The sequence below is a fragment of the Eublepharis macularius genome, chromosome 17, assembly GCF_028583425.1.
Source record: "Eublepharis macularius isolate TG4126 chromosome 17, MPM_Emac_v1.0, whole genome shotgun sequence".
NCBI lineage: Eukaryota > Metazoa > Chordata > Lepidosauria > Squamata > Eublepharidae > Eublepharis > Eublepharis macularius.
The window spans coordinates 18223216-18251081 of NC_072806.1; the positions used below are offsets into that span (position 1 = coordinate 18223216).

A 27866-nucleotide genomic window follows, 5' to 3' on the forward strand; every position below is an offset into this window, starting at 1 on the left:
GGAAAGGAGGGACCTCAGCAAGGTATAAAGTCCTCCAAAGTAGCCATTTTTTTCAGGGGAATTGATCTCTGTAGCCTGGAGATCAGGTGTAATTACAGGAGATCTCCAGACCCCACCTGGAGCTTGGCAACCGTAGAGACCACCAGGGAAGGCTCTGCAGAGGAAGGCGACGGCAAAGCACCTCTGCTTCTCAGTCTCACTCGCCCCGAAAACCCCCTTGATGGGGTTGCCACAACCCGGCTGCGACTCGACGGCCCTTCACACGCTCACTCTCCCCGGACCTGGGGCCGCCGCTTCCTCTCCCCGCCCCCGGGGAGCGATAAGGAATGTTTGCTTTGGCAGCGCGCCCCAGCAAGGCAGGAAAGACAAGGGATTCTGCTCTTCCCTCTCCATCCTGCCTCGCCCCAGGTCCGCGGAGGCAGCAGGCAGCCAGGCAGCCCCCTCCGTCGAGGGTCCGCTCGGGCGCCTCCGCTCGCTCCTCTCCCCACCCCCAGCCAGGCAACGGAGCCGCAGCTGCCTCCCCGTTGCTCCCTCCCACTTCAGACACCCCCCCCCCCAGCGGCCGTCTATAAAAAGCAAAGTCCGGCTTGGCCGCGGCAGACGCAAGCGGAGGGGGCGCAGCACCAGGCTTGTTGGACGTGCAGCCTCGCGGGGCTGGAGAGGGGGACGGAAGGGCCGCTCCGGGCCGGGAGTCGCTGGGCGGGTCAGCGGGCGAGGGGGGCCCCCTCCTCCAGCGGGCCAGCATGGACGTGAGCACGGCGCGGCCGTCGGCGAGCGACATCGCGGACCTCAACAGCCAGGACGCGCAGACGGTGTGCGAGGCGCTGGGCCGCTACGAGGAGACGCTGCGCGGCGCCGTGCGGGAGATCCACGTGGACATCCAGGTCTTCAAGAGCGGCGTGGACCGGCAAGTGGCCGAGGTGCTGCGCCTGGCCAGCCCGCTGGCTCACACCGTGGCCGAGCTGCAGCAGGACAACCGGCACTTGCGCGCGCAGGTGGAGCGCCTGGCCCGGCAGGTGGAGGCCCTCCGCGGGGTGGCCGGGCTGGCGGACGACGGGGCGGACGAGCCGGGCGCCTCCCGGCTGAGAGGCAGCGCCCGGTTCTCCAGCCACGCCAAGCTGTCCTTGTCGGCCAAGAGCCAGGTGAGCCGCAGGGCCGGGGGAGAGCGGGGGCCCAAGCTGGCTCTCTGGGATGGGGTTGCCAGCTCCAGGCTGAGAAATTCCTGGAGATTCGAGGGGTGGAGTCTGGGTGGGGGTATAGTTTGGGGAGGGGACCTCAATGGGGCATAATGCCACCGACCCCACCCTCCAGCCATCCTCTCGTCTGCAGATCAGTTGCAATTCCGGGAGATCTCCAGCTCTCACCTGGAGATTGGCAACCCTGTGTGCCACACGCTGCTGTTCGCATGCTGTTGACCCGGGTATTCAATCCAGTCCCTGCTGCGACGGACTTCTTCGCTGTCCTTAGCCTTTGAATTATGTCAATAAGAAATGGGTTGCAATTGGCCTTACTGAGAAGTGGACTTTTGTTGGCTTTTACTGTGCTTTAATAGATTTTAAAAACATTTTATCATTTTGGCTTTTTGTCGCTTCCTGTTGTAAACAGCCTTCAGGACTTGAGTTGAAAGGTGGTCTATAAATAAACCGAACGGTGAGGGTCGATTTGCAGCTGTTGGAGGGGTCAGGGAGGGGGGGTGGCAGAAGTGGGACCCTGTTGCAGAGCTGGCTGCACGTCCAGGGAGTCTGTGCTAGCAGTGGGATTATTAACGTTGTTGTTGTTGTTTATTAATTTTAGGTGGGTAGACACATTGTTCTGCAGTAGAACATCAGGATTTGAGTCCAGTGGCACCTTAGAGACCAACAAGACTGTCAGGGTTCGAGCTTTCTAGAGTCAGAGCAACCTTCTCACTGAAACTCAAGGCGGATTAAAGGTCATCTCTGCCTGGTGGAGCTCTGCAGAGGGTGTGTGTGTGTGTGTGATGGGAAATCAGCCCCCCACCCTGGGCCACCACCACCTCCTTCTGGACTGCCCTGTCTCAGGAGTATGTCTGATGGAGTTTGCCTGTTTGCCCATCTGGATTGGAAATGTTTGGGAGGAGATGAAGGAAGGAGGAGGCTTTGCCCCTTCCCTTTCTTGGAACAAAGGAGAGGAGAGTGCGGCAGCTTCCCAGCCAGAAAGGGAAGGGGGGGAGGTCAAAGGTCTGGGGAATTTCTTTTAGTCTTTTATCTGACTTTCTGATTGTGCGAGAAGTTGCCTTGAAACACCTTAAAATGCCCCATTTGACCCTTTTGTGGAGTTTTAGGCTCCAAGCAGGGGAAGTTAAAAGGAAGCACCGCTGAGCGGGTGCAGAGTATCTGCCTATAGTTTCCGAATAAACAAAATCAGCCCCTCTCCTTTGAGCTTAGGTCTTGGGGCGGGGTGGTGGTGGCCTTAGGCACCACTCAGCCCTGGTGCAACCCCAGAGAAGTTTCCCCCTGATCAATGCTGCCTCCTTCCTGTAGCTTGGCTGGCTGGTAGGAGTCAGCCAGAGCTGATGGCGCATTCCCAAAATGCATTTGCTTGTGGCACAGTTGTGGTTTGGAGATAGTTTCAGGTGTGTAGCCATGTTGGTCTGCAGTTGAAGAGCATGAGCTGGGTCCAATAGCACCTTAAAGACCAACTAGATATCCAAAGTCAGAGATTTGACTCTCAAAGGTTCATACCTTGGAAATCTAGTTGGTCTTTAAGGTACTATTGGACCCAGACCTTGCTTTGCTTCAGAGTGCACTTTGATTGCACCCCACATCTAGCTGCAAGAGGGCCAAATGTTACTGGCCTGCTTTGTACAGGTGCCATAAGAATTACTGAGAAAAATCATCTGATTGTCCTACAGCTTTTTTTGTTAAAAAAACTGCCAGGAGGTAGGCTTGAGTTGAGGGATGGTTTGTTTGCTGTGCTGGAGATTTAGCAAAGGAGACCACATCTGAGCATGTGCAGAGTATTATCCTCTCACCATGAAGCAAGCCTAACTGGTCACCACCACTAGCTGGGGATGAGAAAGCTGCTTGTGGACTGGTGCATTAATACACAGTTCTGTTTACAGGAGTAGCTTTAGGTAGTTTGGGTAGGTAGAGAGGCCTCTTCCTGGCCCAGGATGAGGCCTTTGGCTGTTGAAAGGGCCAGAGCTTCTGTGTGGAGCTTCCAGATTCCTAGAAATCACACTTTTTCCATAGCCCCAAATATTATGTTAACTGCAGTTCCGCAGGGCCTGCAAGACACAGATGTTCCGCTGGGCCTTTGACTAGGGGCCAGCATTTTGTCTCCCTTCTGACCGCCATACCCTCCTTTTCCAGCCACCCTGGAGTTCCATCATGGGGTGCCCGTGGTTTATGGTCACTTTGCAGTAGCCTGATTTGCTTGGTGGCGCTGGATTTTTATGCTATTTGGATTAATTTGGCAATAATGTTTTATTGTATTTTAACAGTATATTTTGATGGAAGCTGCCCTGAGCCTGCTTGTGGGAAGGGCAGGGTATAAGTTAAATAAAATAAATTAAATAAAATTTTAAACCTAGCCATGGTTAAGGAAAAGCGCTCTGCACATGGTCAGATTTTCTCGCCTCCCTTTTCTTATTTCTTTAAGGGCTCTAAAACAGTTAAGGCCCTTTTAGAACAAGACATAGGAAAGGTATGCTGTGTTTCTCCTGCAAGGCATGGAAGAGAAGAAGTTACCAGGAGCGAAGATTCTGGCTAGTGTAGGAATCAGCCAGAGAGTTTGGACTGGAAGGGGTGGGGTGGGGGGCTTGAAGTACAAACAGCTTATCAGCATCTCTAAATAGACAGCAAGTGTCTGGCCCAGGCATTGTGTTCCTGCTCCCCACAGAACAACACTCTCCGAGGAGCAGCAGGGTTACTCAGCCTGGGTATCCGAGAGAGTCAGGCGGTTCCCTCTGGGAGATCATTTTGTTCTGTTGGGGAGTATTGGCTAACCCTTCCAACATTGCAGGCTGGGGAACAGGGGTATTAACATCTTGTTTGCAGAGCACACGCAGCTGGCGCTCTTCTGACATTTCCAAGTGGCTGAAAATGGACTCTTGGGACTAGAAGGTTGTTTCTGTTCTACCTGGGAAACAGAATGCAAAAGAAATAAAGCCAGAATTAAAGGCCTGGATGAGAAGGATGTAAGAAGAGCCCTGCTGGGCTGGCCAAAGTCCAGCATCTTGTCCCCAGCATTATCCATTCAGATACTTCTAGGAACTTCACAAGTGGGACATGAAGGCACTAGCCACCCCGCCATCTGAGATTTGGTGGTAGACTGTCTCTGAACATGGGGTTCCTGTGAGCTGTATCCTGGTTAATTGCTGTCTTCACTGTCTAAATTGGTCTCATCCTCTTAAAGCCATCTAAGCTAGTGACCACTCTCACATCTTGTGTAAATGAGTCACGCTTCCTTGAGTTGTTTCTGTTCTGTGCAATTGACAGCCCGAAAGAAGCGATGACATCGCGATGCCCAGCTTCAGGGATTGTGGCAGACACCTCACACAGTCTGTTTGGCTTGTGGCCAATGCACAAGTTCTTTTTTGGGAAAGGAGGGGGCCTTTCTAGAACAGTATAAATACAGACAGGTTCCCTCCCTATGGGCCCTGACCCTGGATAGCTCAGGAGACCCTGATCTCATCAGATCTCAGAAGCTAAGCAGGGTCAGACTTGATTAGTAATTGGATGGGAAACCTCCAATGAAGACCAGGGTTGCAGAGGCAGGCAATGGCAAACCACCTCTCTCTGACCTAAGCTACAAGAGATGAATTACACGAGGAGGAGCACATGAAGGGAGTAGCAATGTTAGCAGAGATTGGAAGGCTTTGTCAATTTCCCCTCTCTACAGAGGCAGGGAGATCCCTGCTCAGAGGGTTTGTTTATTTCCTCTTCACTTCTTAGAAGGGGAGGTGAAACTGACAAGAGCCTTTGGGAGGCAAAGAGGCTGAGAGAATGTGACTGGCCCCAAGTCACCCAGCAAGCTTCCACAGCATAGTGGGGGATCGAACCTGGGTCACCCAGATCCTAGTCCATCACTCTAGACACTACACTGGCTGTCCTACACCACTCCACTCTGGCTCTCTTATATGGGAGAGGCTGGTGGAGCATGGCCCATGATCCAAACAGACTCTTTGGTTGCAGAAAGAACACCAATGACGTGAGTGCTCCACTCCCAACCATGCAAACTCTTTCAGAAACTGTACAAATCCCTCGGGGCAGCCGTTCAGCATTTTCCATCTTGGCTGCATTTGGAGTTATGCCTAGGAGCTGCAGTCCCCCTAGTCTAGGCCAGTGGGGTTGCTTCGACCTGTCCCAGTAGCCCCTGCTGATGGGGACAGCCCTCCAGGATGGGTTCTGCAGTCTGGATGGTTGGTTTCTCATGACCAGCGCAGGGCAATCTCAGCTGGAAACACTGTTTGCAGAGGCCCTCCCTACACTCTTGCTTGTGCGTGACCTGCAGCATGGCTGGCGAAGGGGAGGCTGCCGTCCAGACCTTGCCTTAATCGCCAAGTAGCATCTGCTGCTTTTGAACCAGCAGCGTCTAAATCCAGGTCAGCAGCCGTTTCTTGGCACGCCTGGCGTCTCTGCTATACATTTCCATGGCCAGAGGGGTTCCCCCTCCCTTCCTGCAGCTGCTGTGCATAACTCCTCGATGGTAGGAAGCTGGCATGGCTGTCTGAGTTCAAGCAAAGGCAGCACGCCGGCTGTGTGCCATGTTCCAGGTGGCTCCTGCTTCGAGCTGTCATTAGCACTTACTGGTGACGTCATCCGGCAGCTGGGCCTCACAGGCCGCTCGGGGGAGTTGGGGGAAGAGCGCTTGCAGCTGGAGTTGCTTCAAACTGCCATCAGGCACAACCATGGCCCAGCATTTCCACCCCGAAGATGAATCGCTTTTGTGTGGAGCGGCGCTGGCGTCTAGCATGTAGAGCAGCAGCTAGCAGCTGCAACTTGGCTATCGAGTGGGACTCTTGAGGGGTCTGGGTTTTGTTTCCTGAGGCAGATGCCGCGGCCATAGGGGTGTCAGTAACCACAAGTGGTTTTCTGGAGGTCAGAGCTTGCTAGGGCTTTGCTCCAAGGGCCGGATTCGAGCCTTGTGGCTTTATCATATAACTGGACGCATGCCACATTTGGAGTGGGAGCAGAACTTTTTGTGCCGTACCAAAAAAGGTCAGGCTGACTTGGAAGCCCAAGGCACCCAATGGCAGAGCCAGCCGTGTTTCTCGTTGAGCTGCCTCAAAGCTTGTTCTCCCGATGAGATCACGTTCCTTGGCAATGGCTAACTCTGTCTGTGGGGGCCTTCTGACATCATTGGAGGCTTGCTGATTCCAGTAGGGGATGGGGAAGGAGGTGGGGAAAGGACTGGCTTGGATCTTGCTTGTTTTTTCTTTCTTGCCTCAACTTAAGATTGTGTCTTTGGGATGATGTTCTTCGGAGCTGAGGTCAGACCAGGGCAGGGCAGGGTGTCTGCAGTCACTTCCAGGACTGCACTCCCGCCCCACAATTGCATCTCCAGTAGGAGATGCTACCTAAAGTTCCAGCGTCTGCTGGTTGTGTTTGCATGCACAGAAGCCAGCATCCCATACAGTGACTTGAGATCCTTTTTCTCACATGTCTGGTTGATGATAAAGAAGGCATCTCAGAAACAACCCTGTCTTTATTTTCCAAAAACCAGCTACAAATCCTCCAACTGGCCGTCAATATCCTGCCTGAAGGTTTTTCCTTCTCCCCTTGTTATCTCACCAGATACAAAGGGAAAGCTCTGTGTATAAGCTTGAAGATCCTTTTTGCTTGCTATATTTCAGGGTTGAATCCTATAAACAGAGTCTTGAACAAAGGCCTTTGGGTTGAATCCTAACCACCAGCAAGAATGTGTTTTTTTTACTGCATTCGTCTCCTGTCAGTAGTCCCTTGCAACCTACGGAAACTAGATTCTGGGGGGTCACAGGACCCATGAGAATTAATGGCTGTGTGGATCAACAAGTGCAATGGTAAGGGCAGGGGCAGAATTGTTTTCTGCTCTCTTCTGTTGGAGGAAGGTGAATTTGTGATGTCACAGGTACTAGCCAATTAGCCCTTTAGATGCCCTTAGTCATCTTCTGTGGCAAACTGGCAGAACTATTTTTCCTGAACTTAGCCCTGTTGAGAAAATAGTTTGTTTGAACACAACAAAGTGAGAGAGCTTCCATCGGGAGTCAACTTCTCTGGTTATGTTTGTGCATAACCCCAGATACCGTTGCATAACTGACCTTGGTCATTGAACATCTTTCTCGCTCATGCACCACACTGCGTTACTTTGGTGCAAAACCCAGACTTTTAATAACACCATGTACTGGTTCTGTATTGTTTCCTAGAAATGTCCTTGGATCTATCCATCAACAGCAGATCCCATTGTCCTCAACCCATGATTCCATTTGTTTTGAGGTGAACAAAAGCCGTATTTGCAAACCAAATCATTACACTGGTCTGTTTGAATAAACATCTGACTGAGTTTGCCTGTAGACCTCTGTGAACCAGAAACATTTTCCTGCTTCAGGCTGATAATCCAGGGTGCTGAACAGTCAATACGGAGCAGCTGTGTTTTTATCTTAGCAGGAAAGAAATCAAGCACTGGATCAGGGGGCTGGTTGGATTGTTTAAGCTTGGCGTTGCTGTGATACCTCCTTAATAAGAGAGTTTCCTGCTTTGGATTTTTCTCTTTCTTTGTTGGTTAGTCTGAGAAGTTCTCTGCTGGCATGAATCCCTGGGGAACAAATGTAACTGGCAATAAGACCTTTCCCTTCCCAAAAATGGAGACTGTTTGACAAACTGTTGAGCTTCCAGACAACAGTTCCTTCTGGGCCATCCTCGTGTTCAGAAGAACAGCCAGGAGAAGGGTCCTTGGACTTTTGTACCCCTTCTTGGAATCTGTAGCCAGAACCCTTCCTTTGTTGCTGAGCAGTCACCAGACAGTTTGCCGTTCTGGTATCTGCAGCTACATTAGCCCAGTGCTGTTGAGAACAGTCACTGTTTCCCAAGGATACAGACTGTAGCTGTCACTGCCAATCTGAGATTTGAATGCTGTGTGTTGATTTTAGGAGATCTGCATTCAAATCCCAGCTCTGCCAAAGGCTTAGGGTCTCTCTACATGAGACACCTTCACAGGGATGCTCAAGTGTAGGGAGATGCAATGTTAGTCGGAAAGTCTAGTTTAAAAAGAGCCAGCAGAGATCTCTCCTCTGAAGGTTTGTTAATTTTATCTTTGCCTTCCCAAAGGGAAGTGAAATTGGTAGAGAGGCAAAGATGAAATTTACAAACCCTCTAAGGAGCGATCTCTGCTGGCTCTGTCTTTTTAAACTGCCCTGGTGTAGAGAGGAGACATTGACAGAACCTTTGGCTGTGTCTTTTTAAACTACGCTTCCCGGCTAACATTGTGTCTCCCTACACTTGAGCATCCCTGTGTACGATCTCTCGTGCAGAGAAACTCTAAATGATATGTTGTTCCCAGGTCCTCCTTGGGTCTTGTCAAGTAGACAGTGCTCCAGAAGTTTCCCAGTTGAAACTCAGATTCCCAGAGTGTGGGAGCCAGTTTAGATTGGGACTGTGGGGAGAGGGAATGCAAGTCTTCCCCACTGCACTGTTTCCCAGGGTGAAAAGGCCCCAGGGAGCCACTGTTTGTCCAGTTGAGGAAACTTACAAGTAGGCCATTCATAAGTGTACATTTCCCCAGAGATGCAACAACAGTTTTCTGGAGTCATTTCAGGTCATGAAAACTGGGGGGGGGGGATTAAGCCCCCTCTCCTTCTGTCCAGATCCAAGTCATTATGTATGCAGCCAGGAATTTAAATTTCTACCAGGAATTCACAGAGTGTGTCTGTTGGGCAGAACCCAGGGATTTCCCCAAAACAATGTATTATGTAGTGACCCTCGGGGTGTGATCCTTGGGAAACTTGTGCAGTAAGAGCCATTTGATAAATGAGTGAATAGCAGAAGCATTCCCCCCCCCCAAAGAGTTTGCAGGGGTCAGCCTTCATTTCAGGGGTGCAGGGTCTTAAAATGGGATTAAAGGACAATGAGGCCTCAACTCTCTTCCCCTCCAGGGGTGTGTGATCACAGATCTGCTATGGCATTCTCATGCTGTATATTTTTAAAACTGTTTATCTGCAATATATTTATATCCTGCCTGTGACCATTCATTTCTCAAGACAAGTTTCCAACAAAAACAGAGAAAAAGGCACACATTTACATAAATAGTCACTCAAATCAAAATATCCTCCATAAAAAAATCAAAACAGAACGGTTAAGATCATAACTCAATTGCTGGAAAGAACGGTTAAAGGATGATACTGTAATGGTATAAATAAAATAATTCAGAGCCATGGTGAAAACACCATAGCAGCAAAAGGCATGGAAAAAAATCCAAGGAAAAGCAATGCAAGACTTGGAAACCTCAGTCATAACAACAAATGGACAAAAATCTTGGGCAAAAAAAGCCAGGTCTTTACTCACTGCCAAAAATCTATCAGGCTCCATGTATCACAGAAGGGAATTCCACAGTTGGGGGCGGGGGGCATATCAGATGACTGATCTCTCCTCCGGGAATAAGTCTCATCCTCATTGAAAGCCACCCAAGTCAGTGGCCATCAGACTTGTGGCAGTGAGTTCCATAAGTTAAAAGACCCATTATTAATTAATCTGCTCATCCTTCTACCCACAACATTACTATATTGTTTATAGGGAGAGGTCGTACTGTTTCGAGAGAGGGAAATGGAATGGGGATCTTTGACAGCAAAAATTGGAGTAGAGGCTATCCTATGTAAGGTTTCTTTTCTGAGGGCTGTGTTGGTTTGGAAGAAAGGTTTTATTTATTTATTTATTTATATTCAATTTATATTCCGCCCTCCCCACACCAGCAGGCTCAGGGTGCATTACCGTCACATACAGGTTAAAATACATAAAACAGTTAATATAAATTAAAAAGCCATGAGACATGCAAAAATTACGCAATTAAAATGCCTATATATACATGTACATAGCAGCACCAGATCCAACCGACCAGTCCTTAATCCTCTACAGAGCATTGTAGCAATAAAAAATTACTAGGTAGGGGTGTTACTAGTAGGGAGGGCATCTTCTACAATCAACCAGCCAGGGGGGCTCCGCCTAGCACCGCCCGTATGCCTGGCGGAACAGCTCTGTCTTGCAGGCCCGGCGGAAAGATAACAGGTCCTGCCGGTCCCTGGTCTCATTAGACCAGGGGCGGTGCCAGGGTTTTCGGCACTTGTGGCCGGCCGGGCACCCCCGCGCATACACACACCGGCATGTGTGATGACGTCGTGTGTGACATCATCACGGGAGTGTGCATGGCACCGCCGGCCCAATCGCTGCGGCGGGCGGCTGTGACAGTGCGTGGGTGGCCTCCGAGCTTTCCCGCTTGGTTGCCTGCACCGCTGCAGATGCCTGCCCGCGGCTGCTGTGCTCAGCCGGGGGCGGGTGCTGGCAGCGGCGGCGGCGCAAGGCGGGAGGGGTAGGAGGCTGCAGCTCTGTGGCGCGCACTCCCGCCCCCGCGCCTCCTCTGGCGCTCCCTCCGGCACCCCGCGCCTGAGGCCACCTCCTACCTGGCCTCAATAGGCGCGCCGGCCCAGCATTAGACAGAGCATTCCACAAGGTTGGGGCCAGGACTGAAAAGGCCCTGGCCCTGATCGATGCCAGATGGGCCTCCCTGGGGCCAGGGACCTTTAGCAGATGTTTGTCGCTAGAACGAAAAGTCCTTTGGGGTTCATATGGAGAGAGGCGGTTCTGCAGTTTGCCTAGCTTAGCATCCTCTCCACTGAGGGATGCAATTTCTGCCCCAGATTCTGCCCACCTCCTTACCTACAAGAGGGTGTGGATCACTGGTTGTGTATAGTGAAGAGCCACTGCCAGTCTGAGTAAACTGTACAGGAGTTGACAAGACGATGGAGCATATCTATGTGTCTTCGTATATTTGAGCATCTACAAACATAGGCTGTTTCAACAACCAGCATCGTCCTCCTGAGCGCTTCTGCTGATGGAGTTGTTTGCTGCTGGATGGTTTTTGCTCTGTGCACAACTCTCTTGATTCCCTCCCGCTGCCACCGCACTCATTGTTCTGTTATCCATTTTGTAGAGCTTGGACTTGGAAGACCACAATGACTTGGAGAGCCGGAGGGCTTCTGATTTCTCCATAGTTGAAAATGGACATCAGCCTTCAGGAGGTAAGAAGGAAAAACCCTCTGGATGAAATGGATAGGTTAGCTGAAGAACAGCCTTGATTTTAATCCAGTTTCAGACCATGGCCGTTTCCAGACGGCTTACCTGCCTCCGGAACATCGCGCCATCTTGCGGGGAAAACACAAAATATCGTGTTTTCTCGCGCGAGTTTTGCGCGACGTCAAATGACGTCGCGCAAAACTCGCGTGAGAAAACGTGATATTTCGCGTTTTCCCCGCAAGATGGCGCAACGTTCCGGAGGCAGGTAAGCCGTCTGGAAATGGCCCATGAGAACATCCAGGTGACCTTTTGGGTGATGAAGCTTCCTGGCTCTTAAATGTTACTATTATTGCAAGGTTCCTCCTAAGCAAGGGACGCACAGCTCTGTCTCTGGCACTTCCCTGTGCTTTCTCGCATCCCCACTTCTGTTCCAGAGGTAAGACGGGAGTGGATGCAGGATTACTTCCTAAACTGTTGTTTTGATTGCGGAATGTTTATCATGCTTTAGTTTGAATTTATAATCAAAGCAAAACAAGTCTTAAAGCTCTTTGAAAGTTAAAAGCAGGATGAAACATTTTTTTTAAAAGCCATGGCTAGATTTTTTTTCTAATGTATTGTTAACATGTTGTAAAAGGCCATTCAAATGTTACAAAGTGGCTTTTTTTGGGGTGATCCACAATTGAATCTCTAGGTTGGAAAATGTCATGTGCAAAGCAAGTGATTCTGGTGGATAGCACTTTGCAGTTCTGGATGGAGTGTTTGTGCAGCTCTACTGCGGCTCCATAAATTTACATAAATGACAGTCTTGTAAGGGAAAAAAGGGGGGGGGAATCCCTGCTGGGAGTGATTTTTTTTTTTCAGGAATGTGAAACAGAACTTTTAAAAATAGATGAACCCCAAAGTTTCACAGTGAACTTAAGAGTGCAACCAGTCATTGACTTCTCAGCCGTCTCTCTACGTGCTTTGTTTTTGTACTTCAGGCCTGGCCAAGCTTGCTCAGGAAACAGCCTCACCTCTTCACCTGTCGAATGCGCCCCCTGAGGCACACGCTCCGGCAGTGAGCTCACGGATGCCACACCTTCCGGTTACCGCGGTAACCAGAGTATCAGAAACCTTTTCAGGAGAAACCGCTGGGGGGCTAACTGCACCGAGTGTCCCTGGCGGGCAGCAGAACAAAAGCCACAGTGAGGCTGTGTCCAAAACTTCAAGTCAATCAGGTAAAAAAAGCAAGAGGCCCCCAAAGGGAGCCACACAGGTGTAATCTTGGCTCATTGCGAAGATCAGCCCCTGAGAAGCTTGCCCCGAGCTTTTTCCTTAAACACAGAATTTGTGCATTCTTACTTCTTCGGGTAATTTGCCCCTTGATTTTCCTGGGAAACACTATGGTGCCATCCTAAGCAGAGTTGCACCCTCTAAATCTGCTGAAATCAGTCATCTTAGAGTAGTGTAATTCTTCTTAGGACGGCACTGTCAGTCTTTCAGCAGTGCCCAGCATGGCTGGGGCAGGAGTGGGCGTTTGCATTGCATTTTCTTAACAACACAAATTGGAGGTATACTAGAGAGGGGAAGCTCCCCCTTTTTAAAGCAGGGAGGGGGGGTTAGAAATAGGATCTGAGATTGTTGGAGCTTTGTTGAAGAGGTGACAAGGAGAAATTCAACAGATGTGGGGGGGCAGTTTTTTGTGTTGTGGAACTGCACTGATGATGATGGTGATAATAACAACAACGTTCGATTTATACACCGCTCTTCAGGACAGCTTAATGCCACGCCCAGAGCGATTTATGAAGTGTGTTGTTATTATCATCACGACCATCACCCTGTGAAAGAGCTCTGAGAGAGCTGTAACTGACCCAAAGTCACCCAGCTGGCTTCAAGCGGAGGAGCAGGGAACCAAACCCAGTTTTCCAGATTAGACTCCTTCCGCTTTTAACCCCTACACCAAACTGAGAAAAGCCAGCCCCCCAACTGCAAAAGTGGTGCTCAGTTTAGGGGGCGGCATTCTCTAGATCTACTCTGTCCACCATTTGCTGACCTGAAACCATCTTTGAGACAATGTCTTGCTGTGATGTGGGGACAGTGGCAGGGGAGGGTGGGGCACGGATGAACTTCGTTGCACTATCTTGCATGGGAGTGGGACCAAAAAGGTCCTTCCAGGTGAAAAGTTGCATGAGTTAGAATTCTGTTTCATATCAAAACTTCAAATCCTCACACTTAACCAAAAAACACACCAGAAAGTCACTGGCTTTTCCTCGCTCCCTCCCACAGTGAGTGCAGTGAAGAACTGGAGTTCAGGTTCTGTGAGGACAAGTACCTCCATCACTTCAGGTAAGATGATTTGTTCAGCTTCCCTTTTCCTGGCTCTTGAAAACTCTTTTTTTCCATGGCTACATCCTGGCAGTGAATTCCTGTGCTAGACTGAAGGGCTGATAGGTTGCTGCAGACTCATGTCAATGTTGGAGAGGGGGAGATAAAGCCCTGCGGAACTCTGTAACACAGCTGCCCCCGGTAGAGAACCTTTAGCATCACTTCTGGGTGGAACCCCTGGAACGTGGTGTCCCCCACTGCCAAACCTGAAAGGTAGCTGTCCCAGCTTGACATAGCTTGGACAACACTCACACTGTGGCATCTTGGTTGAAAGTACTGGACTTGCACTCTATGATCGAGTCGGAGGATTCAGGGAAAACTCCTCTGGCCATTTTGAAAAGTGAAATTGACTGTGCTTTCCATTTCCTGTGTCTTCTGTAACTCTTCAGGTGAATCCTTCATGGGTGGTGGTGGAAAGTGCTGTCAAATCATAGCTGACATATGGCAGCCCCTGCTGGGGGTTTCAGTGTAAGAGACTAGCAGAGGTTGTTTGCCATTGCCTCTGCATAGCAGTCGTGGTCTTCATTGGAGGTCTCTCATCCAATAACTAACCAAGACCAACCCTGCTTAGCTTCTGATGAGATTGGGCTTGCCTGGGCTGTACAGGTCAGGGCATATCCTTCATTAGCTTTAATATATATTTAGGTTTTTTTAAATTCTTTTCTGTATTCTGTATTGGCAACCTGATATTTCCAGACAAAAAATGTCTGACAATAGCCTGGGTCAAGGTAGTGTCTTTCCATTTGCACATAAGGTGTGGATGTGTCCCTTGCACCCTTGGTGTTGTAAGTCTCAAGTCTCCTTATGTATTTATTTAAAAAATTGACATTTTGCTTTTCCAAAAAGCTCACAGTGGCTAGCTACACAAGTTTAAACAAAACACAGATTGCATTTCTATAGATGAATCGTGGGTTGAATCCAACTAAGTTTCTTCCACTCATTCATACCCATTTCTCCTCCTTACTACACATGACTTTTTTACATGCCGATCCTTTGATCTCTAAAGATAGCCTTTTTGACGGTCAGTGGGGCTCCATCCTTTTTCACAAGCAGAAAAGCAGGTTGGATCCAACCCAATGAAAATAAAACTAACAAAGACCGTAATAAATCAAATTAAAAACATAATCCCACATAAGCCTCAGCCATGTAGGGATTTTACCATTCAAATAAACAATGTCTCAGTGTCCAAAGGTTCCTTGAGCCAAACTCTTCCAACAGAAGCCTCTTTGGAATAGTGCAGTATCACAGGCTTTTTGAAGGCCAGAAGAGGAAGGATTTTGCATGCACATTTAGGGAGGGTGTTCCAAAATAGCTACAGAAACGTGTCTGTGCAAGGCACACCATAGTGTTTTCTAGAAAGGGATGGTCAGGAGAAATTTATTGGCCTGACCTAAGCTTTAGCGTAGTGCTTGGTGTAGTGGTTAAGAGTGGCAGGATTCTAATCTGGAGAGCCAGGTTTGATTCCTCACTCCTCCGCTTGAAGCCAGCTAGGTGACCTTGGGTCAGTCACAGCTTCTTGGAGCTCTCTCAGCCTCACCCACCTTACAGGGTGATTTGTGAGGACAATAACAACACACTTTGTAAACCCACTCTGAGTGGGTGTTAAGTTGTCCTGAAGGGTAGTATATAAATCTAATGTTGTTATTGTTATTACATGGACCTGTTCTTCTGCATATAGCCTGGTTCCACTCAACTTTGCAGCATAGGGCAGTGCCTCCAAAGCAGGAGCCATCTCCAAGAAGGACACAGTTTGGAGGAAGCTTATTTCTTACTTTTGTTTCCTCTGCAGAGAAATTCTCTTCCATCACAAAGTCCACATCGGCTACAAGCTATGGAGTGACTGGTGGAACCCAGGCTAGCGAGAGGTAAGCCTGCTTGGATTGGCAAGGGGTAACGTCTGTGGAGAGGGGGCTGGAATGGTCTTAACACGAATGCGGGTTTGCATGCCCAAGTGCAGCCTTCCACTTCAGTGCTACTTCTATGAAGCACTGTAGAATCCTCTGCTGCTTCTCTGTTTCCCTGGAATATATTGTTGATTTTTGTCGGGTTCTTTTTTGACAGCATGACAGCCAGCCAGCAGGATGTAGCCCCCAAATCCCACTCCCCACCTCCAGCACAGCGGCCAGTGGAAAAACGGAGAGAGTTGGTGAGGTCTCAGACTCTGCCCCGCACTTCAGGAACGCAGGCCAGAAAGGCGCTCTTTGAGAAGTTCGACCAGGACCGTGGAAAGTATGTTGCCCCTAGGCATGATTCAGGATCATAAATGGTGTGTGTGTGGGGGGGGGAGATCCCAAGAGCAGCATGGCAGTTGGGGCAGCTCTGCACAAGGAAGGGGCAGGTTTGTGGAAGGACTCAGTACTGCCACATTCTAGTAGTGTTGAGGAATGCATTGGTGTCCTCCCTCCAGTTTACACAGTTCATCTGGACCAGTCTAGCGTCATAATTTGTGTGCTTGCATTGTTTGGTGTAGAGTTAATGTTGGACTAAGATGACCGGAGAGACACGAATTCGAATCTCAGCTTGGCCATGAAGGTCACAGGCTTATCTTGAGCTCCTCTCTTTCAGCCTAACTTACCTCACAGTGTGGTTGCGAACATAAAATGGAGGAGGGGAGAACCTTGTATGCTATTACAAGGAATGGCAGGATAAAAAAAATAGGATGCTGCTAACCCTTGTCTCTTCTGTACCCAAAATACCATTCGCTACCAGCGAGGCCAAACTCCCTTTACAAAAGAGCAGCCAGAAATCTTCCCGGAGGGCAGGGCAAACTAAGCACACACACGTACCACAGCCTCTGTGTAAAAAGTTTTGCACATCAGCAAGCTGTGATGGGAAGTTATTTTTGCCAGAGGAGGGAGACGCTTGTCTGGGGTCAGGCTAGCTGAGCAAAAGGAAGATGGTGAGGTGAGGTGTGGAGATCAAGACAGGCGTCAAGAGAGAGCTAGAAATGGGGAAAGGAGGAAACAGAAGTGGAAAATAACCCCAAGGCAGATCGTGAGTGTGGGTGTGGGTGTGGTGTGGTGTGTGTGTGTGTGAGAGAGAGAAGTGCCTTCAGTTTGCAGCTGACTTATGGTGATACTTGCTGGGGTTTTCAAGGCAAGAGATGAATAGAAGTGATTTGCCATTGCCTGTCTCTGTGTAGCAACTTTCAGCTTCCTTGCTTGTCTCTCATCCCAAGTCCTAATCATTGCTAACCCTGCTTAGCTTCCCAGATCCGATGAAATCGGGCTAGTTTGGGCCAGCCAGGTCAGGGCAGCTGAAGCTTGCAGCTGGAACAACCCTGGCTGTGTCGTTGCCTCCATGCTAGCCCAAGCTGAAGGCTCCGAGGGCCGTTCCCTGTCTCTCCCCCAAATGAACTTTTCTTTAGCAAGCCGGTAGCAGGCAGTAGAGGAGAGCGTCTTGGGGAGTAGGTGGGGCTCGGACTCTAATGTTCCTTTCTACTGCTTTTGTCTAGGGGGAAAGGGGAGGTCAGGCCTAAACTGAAGAGGTCGCAGAGCTTTGGAGTTGCCAGTGCCAGCAGCATCAAGCAGATCCTCCTGGAGTGGTGCCGTTCCAAAACCATTGGCTATAAGGTAGAGGGCTGTTTTCTGCTTTCCTTGCCTCCTCCTCCAGTCTTGCGGAGCTCCACAGCATCTGCTCTGCAGACTCAGGACCATGAGGCTGACTTCCCAGTGGGGGCAAACCACCTTTTTATTTGGCTGGAACAAACACACTCCAATTCTTGTTGCCTCCTGACAGCATCTTGACCTGCAGAACTTCTCGTCCAGCTGGAGTGATGGGATGGCATTTTGTGCTCTTGTCCACTCATTTTTCCCTGAAGCCTTTGATTACAACACACTCGACCCTGCGAAGCGCAAGGAGAATTTCGAACTGGCGTTCACCATGGCAGAGTGAGTACTGCATTGCCCTCATGGGGATGGCCAGCTGGCCAGTTAAAGGCAAATTCCCATATTGACAAAGTGAATGAGAGGGTCTGCATGAAATGCAGCCCTTAAATCCCTCCCCACCTGCTCACCCTTTTCTAAACGCTTTAGTGTAGTGCTTAAGAGCGGCAGGACTCTAATCTGGAGAACTGGGTTTGATTCCCCACTCCTCCTCTTGGAGCCAGTTGGGTGACCTTGGGTCAGTCACAGCTCTCTCAGCCCCACCCACCTCACAGGGTGATTGTTGTGAGGATAACAACACACTTTGTAAACCACTCTGAGTGTGGCATTAGGTTGTTCTGAAGTGTGGCATATAAATTGAATGTTGTTGTTGTTAAAAGGTAGCATTTAAAGGTGTCCACATTCTTGTTGAGTCTGTGAGTGGTTTTGGAAGTTTGAGAATGAGAAGTGGAAACCGCCCCAAAATGGCTGCCATGGAGCATTGGGGCCAGTCAGAAAATGGCTGCCATAGGGGCTGCGGCCCAGTCACAGAACGTTGGGAGGTTACAAGCCAAGCATCTTCCTATGATGGAGGCATCTGTTTCTGAATGAGCGTTCCTGGCAAACACAAAGGTGATGCCTCCTGGATTTTTCTGAGCACCTCCTGCCCCAGTACAGAGAAAGAAAGCCAGGAATGGCTTGTGGTAATGCTTTGGGAAAGCTAGATGGGCACTAGGAAGCATTGGCAGACATGGTGCCCAGGTTGAGGATTGCTGATTTATAGCATGCGGGTGTCAGTTGGGAAGGGGATGAAATAAAGCCTCAAAGAAACCCACTAAGAGAGCCAGTCTGGCCAGCCTTTGCACATTGCCATGTTTCCTTCTGGGCCTACCCATCCTGATTTGTTGCCACTGATCCGTTGCCCTCTCTTGTAGGAAAATGGCCAGTTGTGACCGCCTGATAGAAGTGGATGACATGATGGTGATGGGCCGCAAGCCGGACCCCATGTGCGTCTTCACCTACGTGCAGTCCCTCTACAACCACCTCCGCCGCTTTGAATGAAGCCGGGAAGGTCCTCGTCCGCCCTGAGAGGACTGTGACAGCGAGAATGGGGCTTGGCTGCAGCTCCTCTCGTTCCCCAGCGCTTGCTGCTGCTCCGCCGCTTGCGTCACTGACAAGACAGCCACTGAGGAGGCGCCCAAATTTCTGGATACCGGGACAAGCCAAAAGGAAACCCGGGCGCATGGCTCCGGGGCTAGTTAAAAGTAGGATTTCCTGAACCAGACCAATCCAGTTTCTGAAATGGATTCGGAGAGGCCAGCTGGAAACCTCCAGGGCTGCTGAACCTATCAGGTTCCAGTTCTCTGACCCAGGAACAGGGCCCTTTCCTTACCCCCATCTCTTAAGTAAGAAAGCAGGCAAAAATGGCCCACAGGGGGAGACTTCATGATGTTGGATGGGGACAAGCATGAGTTACAGCACATTCAGAAGCTCCTGAAGGTTGGCCTGCCATGAGTCAAAACTTGCAACTGCCCCTGGGAGATTACAAAGGCTTACATCTAGCCATTTAATCACCACTTCCTAGGCAGCGGAAGTGTTCCTTGTGACCAGCTATTGTCAAAAAATGCAAACCAGGCAGATCATGTGAGTCTGGTTGGAACACCAGCTGGAGCCTGGGTTTTTTTGGTATGCAAAAAATTCCTCCTTGCCCCAGGCTGAGTTGGCTGACAATTACCTTCCACCTATCCCCCATTGCTGTTGTGGGTAAGCTGTTCTATTGGTTTGTCCACAGAGTAATCCCTCACTTTGTAGGTGCCTGGGGGGGGGGGGTGGTGGTGGCTTACTCCTCCTTAGGATACACTAAATTTGGGAGATGCTTGGAAGCCGTCAATAGCCTGTCCCAATGGGTCACCACGTTGCACTGGAAACCCTATATGCCCTTCTGTGCAGCTGTAACCTGCCCATGCTCTGTGCCAGAAGGGCACAGTTCCACTCCCTAAGTAAATTATGCAAATCAAGCAATATGCTATGAAAATAAACTATATTTGCATGGCCATAGCCTACTTTTGCAAGCTGTGGGGAGGAAAAAGAAGTTAAACAGACCATTGAAACAGTCTCCCCCTTCACTGAGAATTTTGTTCTGCTCCCCCTTCGGCTTCATCTTCTGACCTATCTCACACTCACCTCTATAGCCATAAAGGCTAGAGGCATAGTAGTTTAACAAGTGGAGGTCCTCCATCTCTTCATTTCTGATTCAGAGATTGCATAGTGTAATTGGAATGGCAAGAGACTGGCACCTGCCAACAGGGGGGATACAGGGACTTGCCCCCACTTCCCTGCACAGCCAAGCCTACCAACAATTGTGAGACACCCACAAAGAAAGGAGCGTATCATTTTCAAGCACCCTCTTAATCCCAAACAAGCAGGTGATGGGACTGGCTGGAAGCCTTTGTCCCTAATTTCAAGTTGGGGAAGGGGTCACTGTAGTCAAATGATGAGAGGAAGGATTCCAGCCCATTTCAGAGATGCTGAATTAGCCGCTTTCGTTTCAGATCTTCCATAGCTTGAATTCAAACTGGGAGAGGTTTGGTTCCCATGGCTATGAAGCGCTGGGGAGTTCCTTTCCCCTCCTTTGGTGCCCAAGCATGCCCCCTTTCCAGCCAAAGTTCCAGCTGGGCATTGCACTCAGTCCAGGGAGCTCTGCCAAGCACTGCTGGGCTGGGATAGCATTTTGTAGGCGGCTTTCTGTGAAATCCCTACATCTGCTTGCTGCAACATCTGCCTAAGACAATGTTACCTGCCTCGCCTCTCCTAAATCAGCCTGAATATCACCGGCGGACGAAGGGTGTGCTTGTGCTATTAGCCCACATGCGACATGTTTAAAGAAAACCAGCCATCAATTCCACTGCCGTTCGAGCCAATTGGGCAAAGGTGCTTCCTGAGAAGCCATCCAGCTTGCTCAGGCTACCAGGATCCATTCCTGAGTTTTGGCTCACTGTTTCTTTGCTGTTATTTATAAGAAAAAGCTGCTTTGGTTGTGTACCAAAGGGCCATTTCTAATAAAATATATCAAAGACAGCTGTATGTGCAGACTTTGTTTATCCTTGAAAAAGAAACGTTGGAACCTGTACACTGTAACAGAGTTTTAAAAATATGAGAACAGCAAATGAGAAAGTTTAGAAGCCAATGTTAGAAAGGCACAAACATAAGAAACTGTGTTTTTTTTTCCCTGGACAAGGCTGCAGCCAAGCACATCTTTGTTGGGAATGGAAAGGGACAGTCTCGAGAACAGTGGAGCAGAAGTTTGACTAACTACTGGCTTCTCTTCTAACACTGACCAGAAATCAGACAGAGTCGTTGAATTTGACCTTAGAAACAAGCGCCGCTGCCAATGTCCCAACACAGCTTTAAGTCTCCCGTTCTGTTCTTCCCTCTCTGGGGCGCAGGGTCAAGCCGTTTCCAACTGTTTTGCCATGGCTTCCTGGCAGAGGACCTGGAGAACCGCAGTGCGGCAAAGGTACTTCGAATCAGCTCTCAGATGGGCTTTTACCAACCCAAGAACAAGTCTGAAACAGGTTTTAACAAGGGGAGCACAGACAAGCTAAGGACCACGTTGCCAGAAATCGTAAGAAATGGTAGGACAGGGCGAGGTCATTGAGCGGCAAGGAACTACAATGGCACAAATTTGCTTCTTCACGTTATGGATGCAGAACGAGAAGCAAGACATCTCTCCCTTGATGCCTTTTCTCTTAGGCAGTGGTGGAAAGCGCAGAGCCTGGCGTTGGGTCTAATTCACACCGATTCAAAAAAGCTACTGAGGCTGTGAATGCTCCTAGAGCCAGAAATGCCTCCCCCCCCGCCTGCTGTAAACCTGTTACCTGGGATTTTACACCATTCCCTAACCTTGCAAGAGTTTGGCACAGAGAGGATTTTAAAGGAGAGGTGGAGGATGCATGTCCTCTCCTTCTGCAAAGGGCGCAGAAGGAGTTACATAAAATGTCCATGCTTAAGAACAGGATTGTGCTAAGGAAACAGCTGCCCAACTCTGGACATGAAGGTCTAGCATGGCAGCCCAGCCCTCATTTGCCACTTAGCCCTCCCAAACCCCTGGGGATCAAAAGGTTGCTCTCTCCACCCCGGCTCAGGCAGGCTTCAAGGGGCTGCTCCTCATACTATCAAACAGTAACATATGCTGTTCCTTTGCCTCAATAGGATGATGTAGCATTTACCTGTGTTTAAAAGGAGTTTGTGAGCATATGTTAATTGGGGTAAATGTGTTAGCTCTAGCTTGGTTTGTGCTAAATTTGCACCCCCTGTGGCAAATGGGTTTAGACTGTGTTTCCAGCGAAATAAAAGAGTGCGCCAACTAGACTGCATGGGAATGCATTTCAGTGCTCCCCAAATGATACCACAGAGCAAAGCTTGGCTGCATCACCACCCACAGGAGGAGAGAGACACTGCAGTCTTCAAGCATCTGTATGAATGCTTGAAGTGCCAAAGTCCTGAAATAGGTGTGTGCGCATGAGCGGGGGGGGGGGGGGGAGGTAACACCAGATTTTCACTTGGCTTTTTCTCTTGAAAGTACTCTCACAATTAGTTCACCGCAGCAGTCAAGAATCCTTTGGTGGTAGTAGCCGGTGCAGGTGGTGGTAGCAGCTGGTGCAGGCGGCCATACAAGCAAAAAATTACATCTGCGAGAATTTGAGAATCCAACAGCCTTCTAAGATCCTTTTTAAGCCAAGAGCATCAAATGGTTTTCCAGACCTTGTTGAGAAGTTTCACCACTTCTTCGTAAATCACAAACACAATGGCCACATCTAGACAGACCCGGCCAAGGCGGGGAACAGTCCCTTTGTAGAATCTGTAGGTGGGAAGATGCAGTATAAGAATAATGGGTTTTTTTGCTCGTTTGTGGAACCAGAGCTAAAAGGCACCAAAAAAACCCTGTTTTATTAAGCCACCTACCTAATGGGAACTACAGGAATCCTACCGGCATAGTAAACTGTTCCCAGAGATTCAAGCAGGTGAGTTAAAACTAGAGAACTGGCTTTTCTACCTGCAAACATGGCAGATAACTCCACCCCAACAATGTTAACTATTGGTGAAGTACTACAGCACCCAATATCTTCACCCATATTTTATTTAGGTATTAAAAAGGTAAGGGCCCTGTGCAAGCATTGAGTCATTAATGACCCATGGGGGGGATGTTGCCTCATGATGTTTTCTTGGCAGACTTTTTGTTACAGGGTGGTTTGCCGTTCCCTTCCCTAGTCATGTACACTTTACCCCAGGAAACTGGGTACTCATTTTACCAACCTCGGAAAGATGGAAGGCTGAGTCAATCTTGAGCCGGCTACCTGAACCTTGCAAAAAGGGAGTGTGGGTTGATTGCTGAAAACTTCAGCAAAACTATGGGCGTTATCTGTGTATTCAGCTGCAAGGCCAGACCCAACAGCACTCCCGAGCTGAGATTTTGATCTTTTATGGGGAAGTGCAACCACAGTAGGCAACGAAATCCACCTTTCCACCTATAAACAAACCTCCCACTTCATACTGAAATTCAGTTTATAAGCACAGATTCAGTATGCAATTATGCTGTTCCCCACCAAGGCCAAAACACCGCACTGAACACCTTGGGAAAAGGTGGGATTTAAAGGCTGCCGATATAACTACATTTCACTGATAAAGATTTCTCGGGGAGGGTGTCCCATTTACAATAAGCAGAAGGGGATTCACTTACGCAGTGGGCCCCTCGTTTTTAAGGATCTGGTAGGCGCAATCCAACGTGCTTTTGTATTTGTGGGCTTCCAGTCCCTTGAAAGGAAAACAAAGACAAGAGGAGCAAAGGCGTGCAAAGGCTTGCTGACTGGCTTTGCTTTCCATCAAAGGCAATGCCAGCTGTTTGAAATGCAGCCCCCTCCCCAACAAGTGGCTCCTCCTTCCTTCGTGAGTGGCTGGTGTTTCAGAAATAGCATTCCAAATGAAAAGAACACCAGAAGCAAAACCAAGGTGCAGCGGCGGATCATCTTACTCAAAGATGAGCCCTACTTCCCAGATTAGCTGGGAGGTACGTGAGAAGGGGCACGGAAGGGACGGCTGATAAAATGGCCAGACAGCCGCTGTAACTTGTAAGGCATGCTCAAGGACACCTTCACCCATTACTGCAACTCTCTGCCAAAAAGGAATCCATCAACAAGTATGTCTGTCAGTGGGTAATAACTATAAGAGCCTAGAGATGTTGAGCCTCCATGTTCAGAGACAGTATATCTTAGGTGACCACCACCACGCCCTGTATGTGAACTTTGGGCCAATGGTACTACAGGGATCATTTACACATTTTCGTGGCGTTGCAAGAGCTCAGCTTTGGAAAGCTGTTTGGGCAGCCTTGAAGTTGTGGAATGCAGTCTCTTCCCACAAGGGAAGTGGGTTTTGTTACCTGCATCCTGGTTTTGATGACATCCAGGGGAGTATTGCCAAAGACGCTGGCGGCACCTGCGGTTGCCCCGAACAGAGCGGTGACAAAGGGATTCATCTCTCTGTGGGGACTGTCCCCTAGTGGGCCAGTGGACAGACAAAACGAAGATTACCAAACCAAGATCTATAGAACTGAGTTCATTCAGAAAAAATAACTTTGGAAAAGCACCCAAGAAGAGCCACTACAAAGCAGGCTCCTTGCATTAGCACATTCAGACATGAGTTTACAAGAGATGGGCCCAGGGATGAACGATAGATTCCTCCCCCCGCCCCGCCCGCTCCTTACCTAGATACCAGTTGCGGAAAGAGGTCATCACAAAGAACCGGATGGCCTGGTTGGAGCCTTGTTTGAGGATGGTGGCTGTGAGCCCCTGATAGGTCCCACGCAGACCTACAAGAGAGGGGGGCCTTCATATGTAGCTGTCTTGTTTCCCAAGAGTTACCTACAGCTGGGTCCCATGTGACTCTGGGCAAGGGCCACTGGAAGAGTGCAATGGTTTCAAGGTGAAACTGACTGATATAGGGCACCCACCATCACCAGCCAGCTACCTGGGTTCGTGCCCTACATATTTATCACCCAGTGCTCACAGGGATGAGCCATGGCGGCAGCTGAGAGCAGCCCGTCCCCCTGCAAACAGAAACTTTAAGCATCCACTTTATAGCCAGGACAGTGCACTGGCCAGAATGTTCGGCATGGATGGGGCAAAACCCTGGCTCAAATCTCCACTCAGCAAGGAAAGTTAGACAGCGGCTTTGGGCAAGTCATGCTTTCAGGATAATCTTACCTCCCAGGGTTTCTGGGAAAATAACCATGCCATCCTAAGCAGAGTGGCACCCTTCTTAGCCCGTTTAGTTCAGTTGGCTTAGGGGGGTATAACTCTGCTTTGCATTGCACTGTAAATGCTGCCAGGATCAGGGTGCAGAACCACAAAACAAGCCAATGAACTCTCGTGTCTCTAGAACACATTTATCAACTGCAAAACCTAACCGTCTTTCACCCATTCCTTTGGGGAAGATTAAATAGGAAAGGTTCCTCCCACACACACACACTGTGCATTTCAGTGCAATCCTACCTTGCTCCTGCACAATTTCACGGACCCCATGGAAAAAACCTCGGTACTTGGGGCTGGGAGACCCTTGATCATGGATGAACTTCACCTGTACCAATTGCAAGAACTATTTCAGCACAAAAAACTTGGAGGAGGAAAATGCAGTAAGGGAGAAAGAGGAGTGGCCTTTCTCTGAAAAGAACCATGCAAGAGTGGGAGGGATGCTGGTCAGCCCGGAAGCTGCCAGCAACATGTGGGCACACAACCAATCGTGCCTGGCCCGGCAACTGAAAGGAATTTCAGAGGATGGCCATTGAGAATTTGCTAGCCCTACCTTGATGGTCTCCATGGGACAGACAACCACCACGGCTTCTGCCATGCCAGCCCCGAGGCCGCAGAATAAGCTCTTTTTGCTGTCCAGTTTCCCTGTCGCGTCTTTGGCATAACTGCTGAGGAACTCGAAGACTCCGAACCTGAAGAAAACCAGGATTCTGTCAGTGCACCTTCTTCTAGAGAATTGGGTGGGTGGGTGGAGGGACTTTGGTGCTGCATGGATTGTGAGTCTCACATTCATGGAGAGAGCCCACCCAGTCCAGACTCAAAATAGCCACCACGCAAGAAAGCCTTTAGAAGGGAAGCATTGATTGTAAGTAAGTCCTTCTTCTACAAGTTAGTTTAGAAGGATAAAGGAGTGGCCTACCTGACTGCAGATTTTGGAATGGATCCATACAGCAGGGAGCTGAGGCCCCGGTACAGTCCTCGGAAGCCATGATCCTGCACAGTCAACTTCACACAATGACCTGCAAAGCATTCCCAAGGCTTCAGAGAGTGCAGAGAAGACGGGATACAGCTTGGCTTGTTTGCCTTGAGCAGATGATCTCTGTCGTTTTGCATTTTCAGAGAATCGTAGGGTTGGAAGGAACCTTTAGGGTCATCTAGTCCAACCCCCTGCACAACTTTCTCAGAGGTACTCTTTTTTCATTCCTATCTGACAGGGCTGAGGCCCGTTTCCAGGTCTTAACCTGGTCAAAATGAGGGAAGGGGCTGTGGTTCAGTGATAAAGCGCCTGCTTTGCATGCAGAAGGTGCTTGGTTCAATCCTGGACAACTCCAGTTAAAGGATTTCAGGTGTTGGGAAGGAGATTTTGGAGAGCTGCTGCTAGAGAACTGCTCAAAGGACTGACGGCCTGATGCTTTATCTATCCAAGCCCTGTTCTCACTGAAAAAGAGGTTGAGGCCTCACCAGCGGGTGTCTCTGGCATATTTGTTAGGGGTAGGATGTGTAGGGAGCGGGAATGGGCACAGTGGCTTGCACATGTGTGAGTACAAAACGGGACAGCCAGCATATCCAAAAAGGAAAAGACGTGTGGATTCAAATGAGCCCTGAACCTTAGCCATGATGAGTCACTGGTATCAGCCCCAAAGCATCCAGTGACAAGAAGCCTCCACTGCGAGACTTAACCCTGCCCACTGCCTCTTGGACCTTCCACTTGCTCTTGGAGCAGGTGAATCTCACCGATGCCTCTGTACCGAGGAGGGTTGGCCCTTTCGTCCAGCTGCAGCTGCGTTTTGACATATTCTGTAGGGAAAGTGATGCAGATCTCGATACCTCCAGCAATGCCACCTGTGGGGAATGAAGAGCCTGGGTCAATGAGTTTATCCTTCCGTTAAAAGAGGTGGGTATATGGGAGCAATCAGGACCTGGTCTAAAATATATCTAACTCACTTCCAGTTGTCCCCAGGGGCCAACCAAATGCCACAGAGAAGATCATAAGCAGAGCATGAAGGCCAACATCCCCCCCCTTTTCAGCAAATGGTATTCAGAGGTATAGTGCCTCTGAACACGGAGGCTCTATTTAGCCATCCCGACTAATGGCTGTCATTGGTCGTCTGTCTCCTCTACAAATGTTTCTGATCTGACCTAACCTAGAGGCCACCCCTACATACAATGGCAGTGAGTCTCGCAGTTACTGATGCACTGGGTGAAAAGGTACAACGCCTCTTAACATGAAGGCTCCGTGTAGCCATCTTAACTAACGGCTGTCGATGGCCATCGCCTCTCAGATCTAAGCTAGATTCCACCCCTACGTCCAGTGAGGGTGAGTCCCGCAGGTTACTGATGAGTTGGGTGAAAAGGTACAATGCCTCTGAACATGGAAGCTCCATTTGGCCATCCTGACTAACGGCTGTCGATGGTCATCTCCTTTCCGATCTAAACTAGAGGCCATCCCTACATCCAGTGGCGGTGAGTCCCGCAGGTTACTGATGCGTTGGCTCAAGAAGGGGGTCCTTTTTTGCCCCTTCTGAATCTACCGCCGCGCGAACCCGCCCGCCCCTCCTGGCTGGAAAACGAAGCCGTCAACCCAGAGGATGATGCGCGCGCGCCCCTTCATCCCCCTCTCCCTTTCCCCTCAGTGTCCTGCGCCCGACCGAACAAGGCAAGGTTCTCTCGCCTCACCTGCCAGGATGGCCTTTCCCGGGTGGGTGAGCTTCGCCCGGCCTGCAGGGGCGGCGGCGGCGACTGGGGCGCGGCTTCCCCCGGGCTGAGGCGCGGCCATTCTCTCCCACCTGCGGGTCTGAGGAGGCAGCTCCGTCCCCCCTCGTTTTCAATATTCATGAGCGCTCATGAATATTAACGAGTGGCGCGGCCGAACGGAGCCTGGCCCGAGTCAGTCTCACGAGAGCCCTGATTGGCTGGAGAGGGCTGGTGCGGTTCTACGATTGGCTGTTGCTGTACGCGAGGTAGTCCGCCTCCTTGGATGCGGCCTTGGGCATGCGCAGAAAGGAACCTGCGGTGGGGACAAAGGGGGTTCCCTTCGGACCCTGGCTGACTTGCCCCGCCCCTAGCGCAGTCGTTAATTGTTATTGCCCGCAGGTAATAGGGAAATCTCTGCC

General features: G+C 49.8%; 2 protein-coding genes across 2 annotated transcripts; one reads left to right on the forward strand and one right to left on the reverse strand.

The window, feature by feature from the left end:
- The first annotated feature begins 613 nt into the window (after nt 1-613).
- SMTNL2 (smoothelin like 2) lies at nt 614-20527 on the forward strand. Its single transcript, XM_055001472.1, has 9 exons — nt 614-1142; nt 11140-11227; nt 12203-12439; nt 13488-13547; nt 15376-15451; nt 15648-15815; nt 17041-17158; nt 17325-17476; nt 18385-20527. The coding sequence occupies exons 1-9, from the start codon at nt 744-746 to the stop codon at nt 18509-18511; spliced, it is 1425 nt and encodes a 474-aa protein (XP_054857447.1). The 5' UTR covers nt 614-743; the 3' UTR covers nt 18512-20527.
- A 1429-nt stretch (nt 20528-21956) lies between these two features.
- On the reverse strand, nt 21957-27529 carry LOC129344892 (tricarboxylate transport protein, mitochondrial-like). Its single transcript, XM_055001807.1, has 9 exons — nt 27430-27529; nt 26488-26595; nt 25673-25772; nt 25307-25445; nt 24997-25081; nt 24210-24314; nt 23886-24001; nt 23190-23263; nt 21957-22310 (listed from the first exon to the last, which is right to left on the reverse strand). Exons 1-9 carry the CDS (start codon nt 27527-27529, stop codon nt 22196-22198), a joined length of 942 nt encoding a protein of 313 aa, XP_054857782.1. The 3' UTR covers nt 21957-22195.
- Nucleotides 27530-27866: the final 337 nt, after the last annotated feature.

What these genes read in the sequence shown, in the direction of transcription:
- SMTNL2 (XM_055001472.1), top strand. Translation starts at nt 744, where the DNA reads ATGGACGTGAGCACGGCGCGGCCGTCGGCGAGCGACATCGCGGACCTC. An exon ending in GGAACCCAGGCTAGCGAGAG is followed by an intron (nt 15,452 to 15,647) that starts GTAAGCCTGCTT and finishes CTTTTTTGACAG; the next exon opens with CATGACAGCCAGCCAGCAGG. An exon ending in CTGGCGTTCACCATGGCAGA is followed by an intron (nt 17,477 to 18,384) that starts GTGAGTACTGCA and finishes CCTCTCTTGTAG; the next exon opens with GAAAATGGCCAGTTGTGACC.
- LOC129344892 (XM_055001807.1), bottom strand. Translation starts at nt 27,529, where the DNA reads ATGGCCGCGCCTCAGCCCGGGGGAAGCCGCGCCCCAGTCGCCGCCGCC. An exon ending in GGGAAAGGCCATCCTGGCAG is followed by an intron (nt 26,596 to 27,429) that starts GTGAGGCGAGAG and finishes CATTCCCCACAG; the next exon opens with GTGGCATTGCTGGAGGTATC. An exon ending in ATTCCAAAATCTGCAGTCAG is followed by an intron (nt 25,446 to 25,672) that starts GTAGGCCACTCC and finishes GGTTTTCTTCAG; the next exon opens with GTTCGGAGTCTTCGAGTTCC.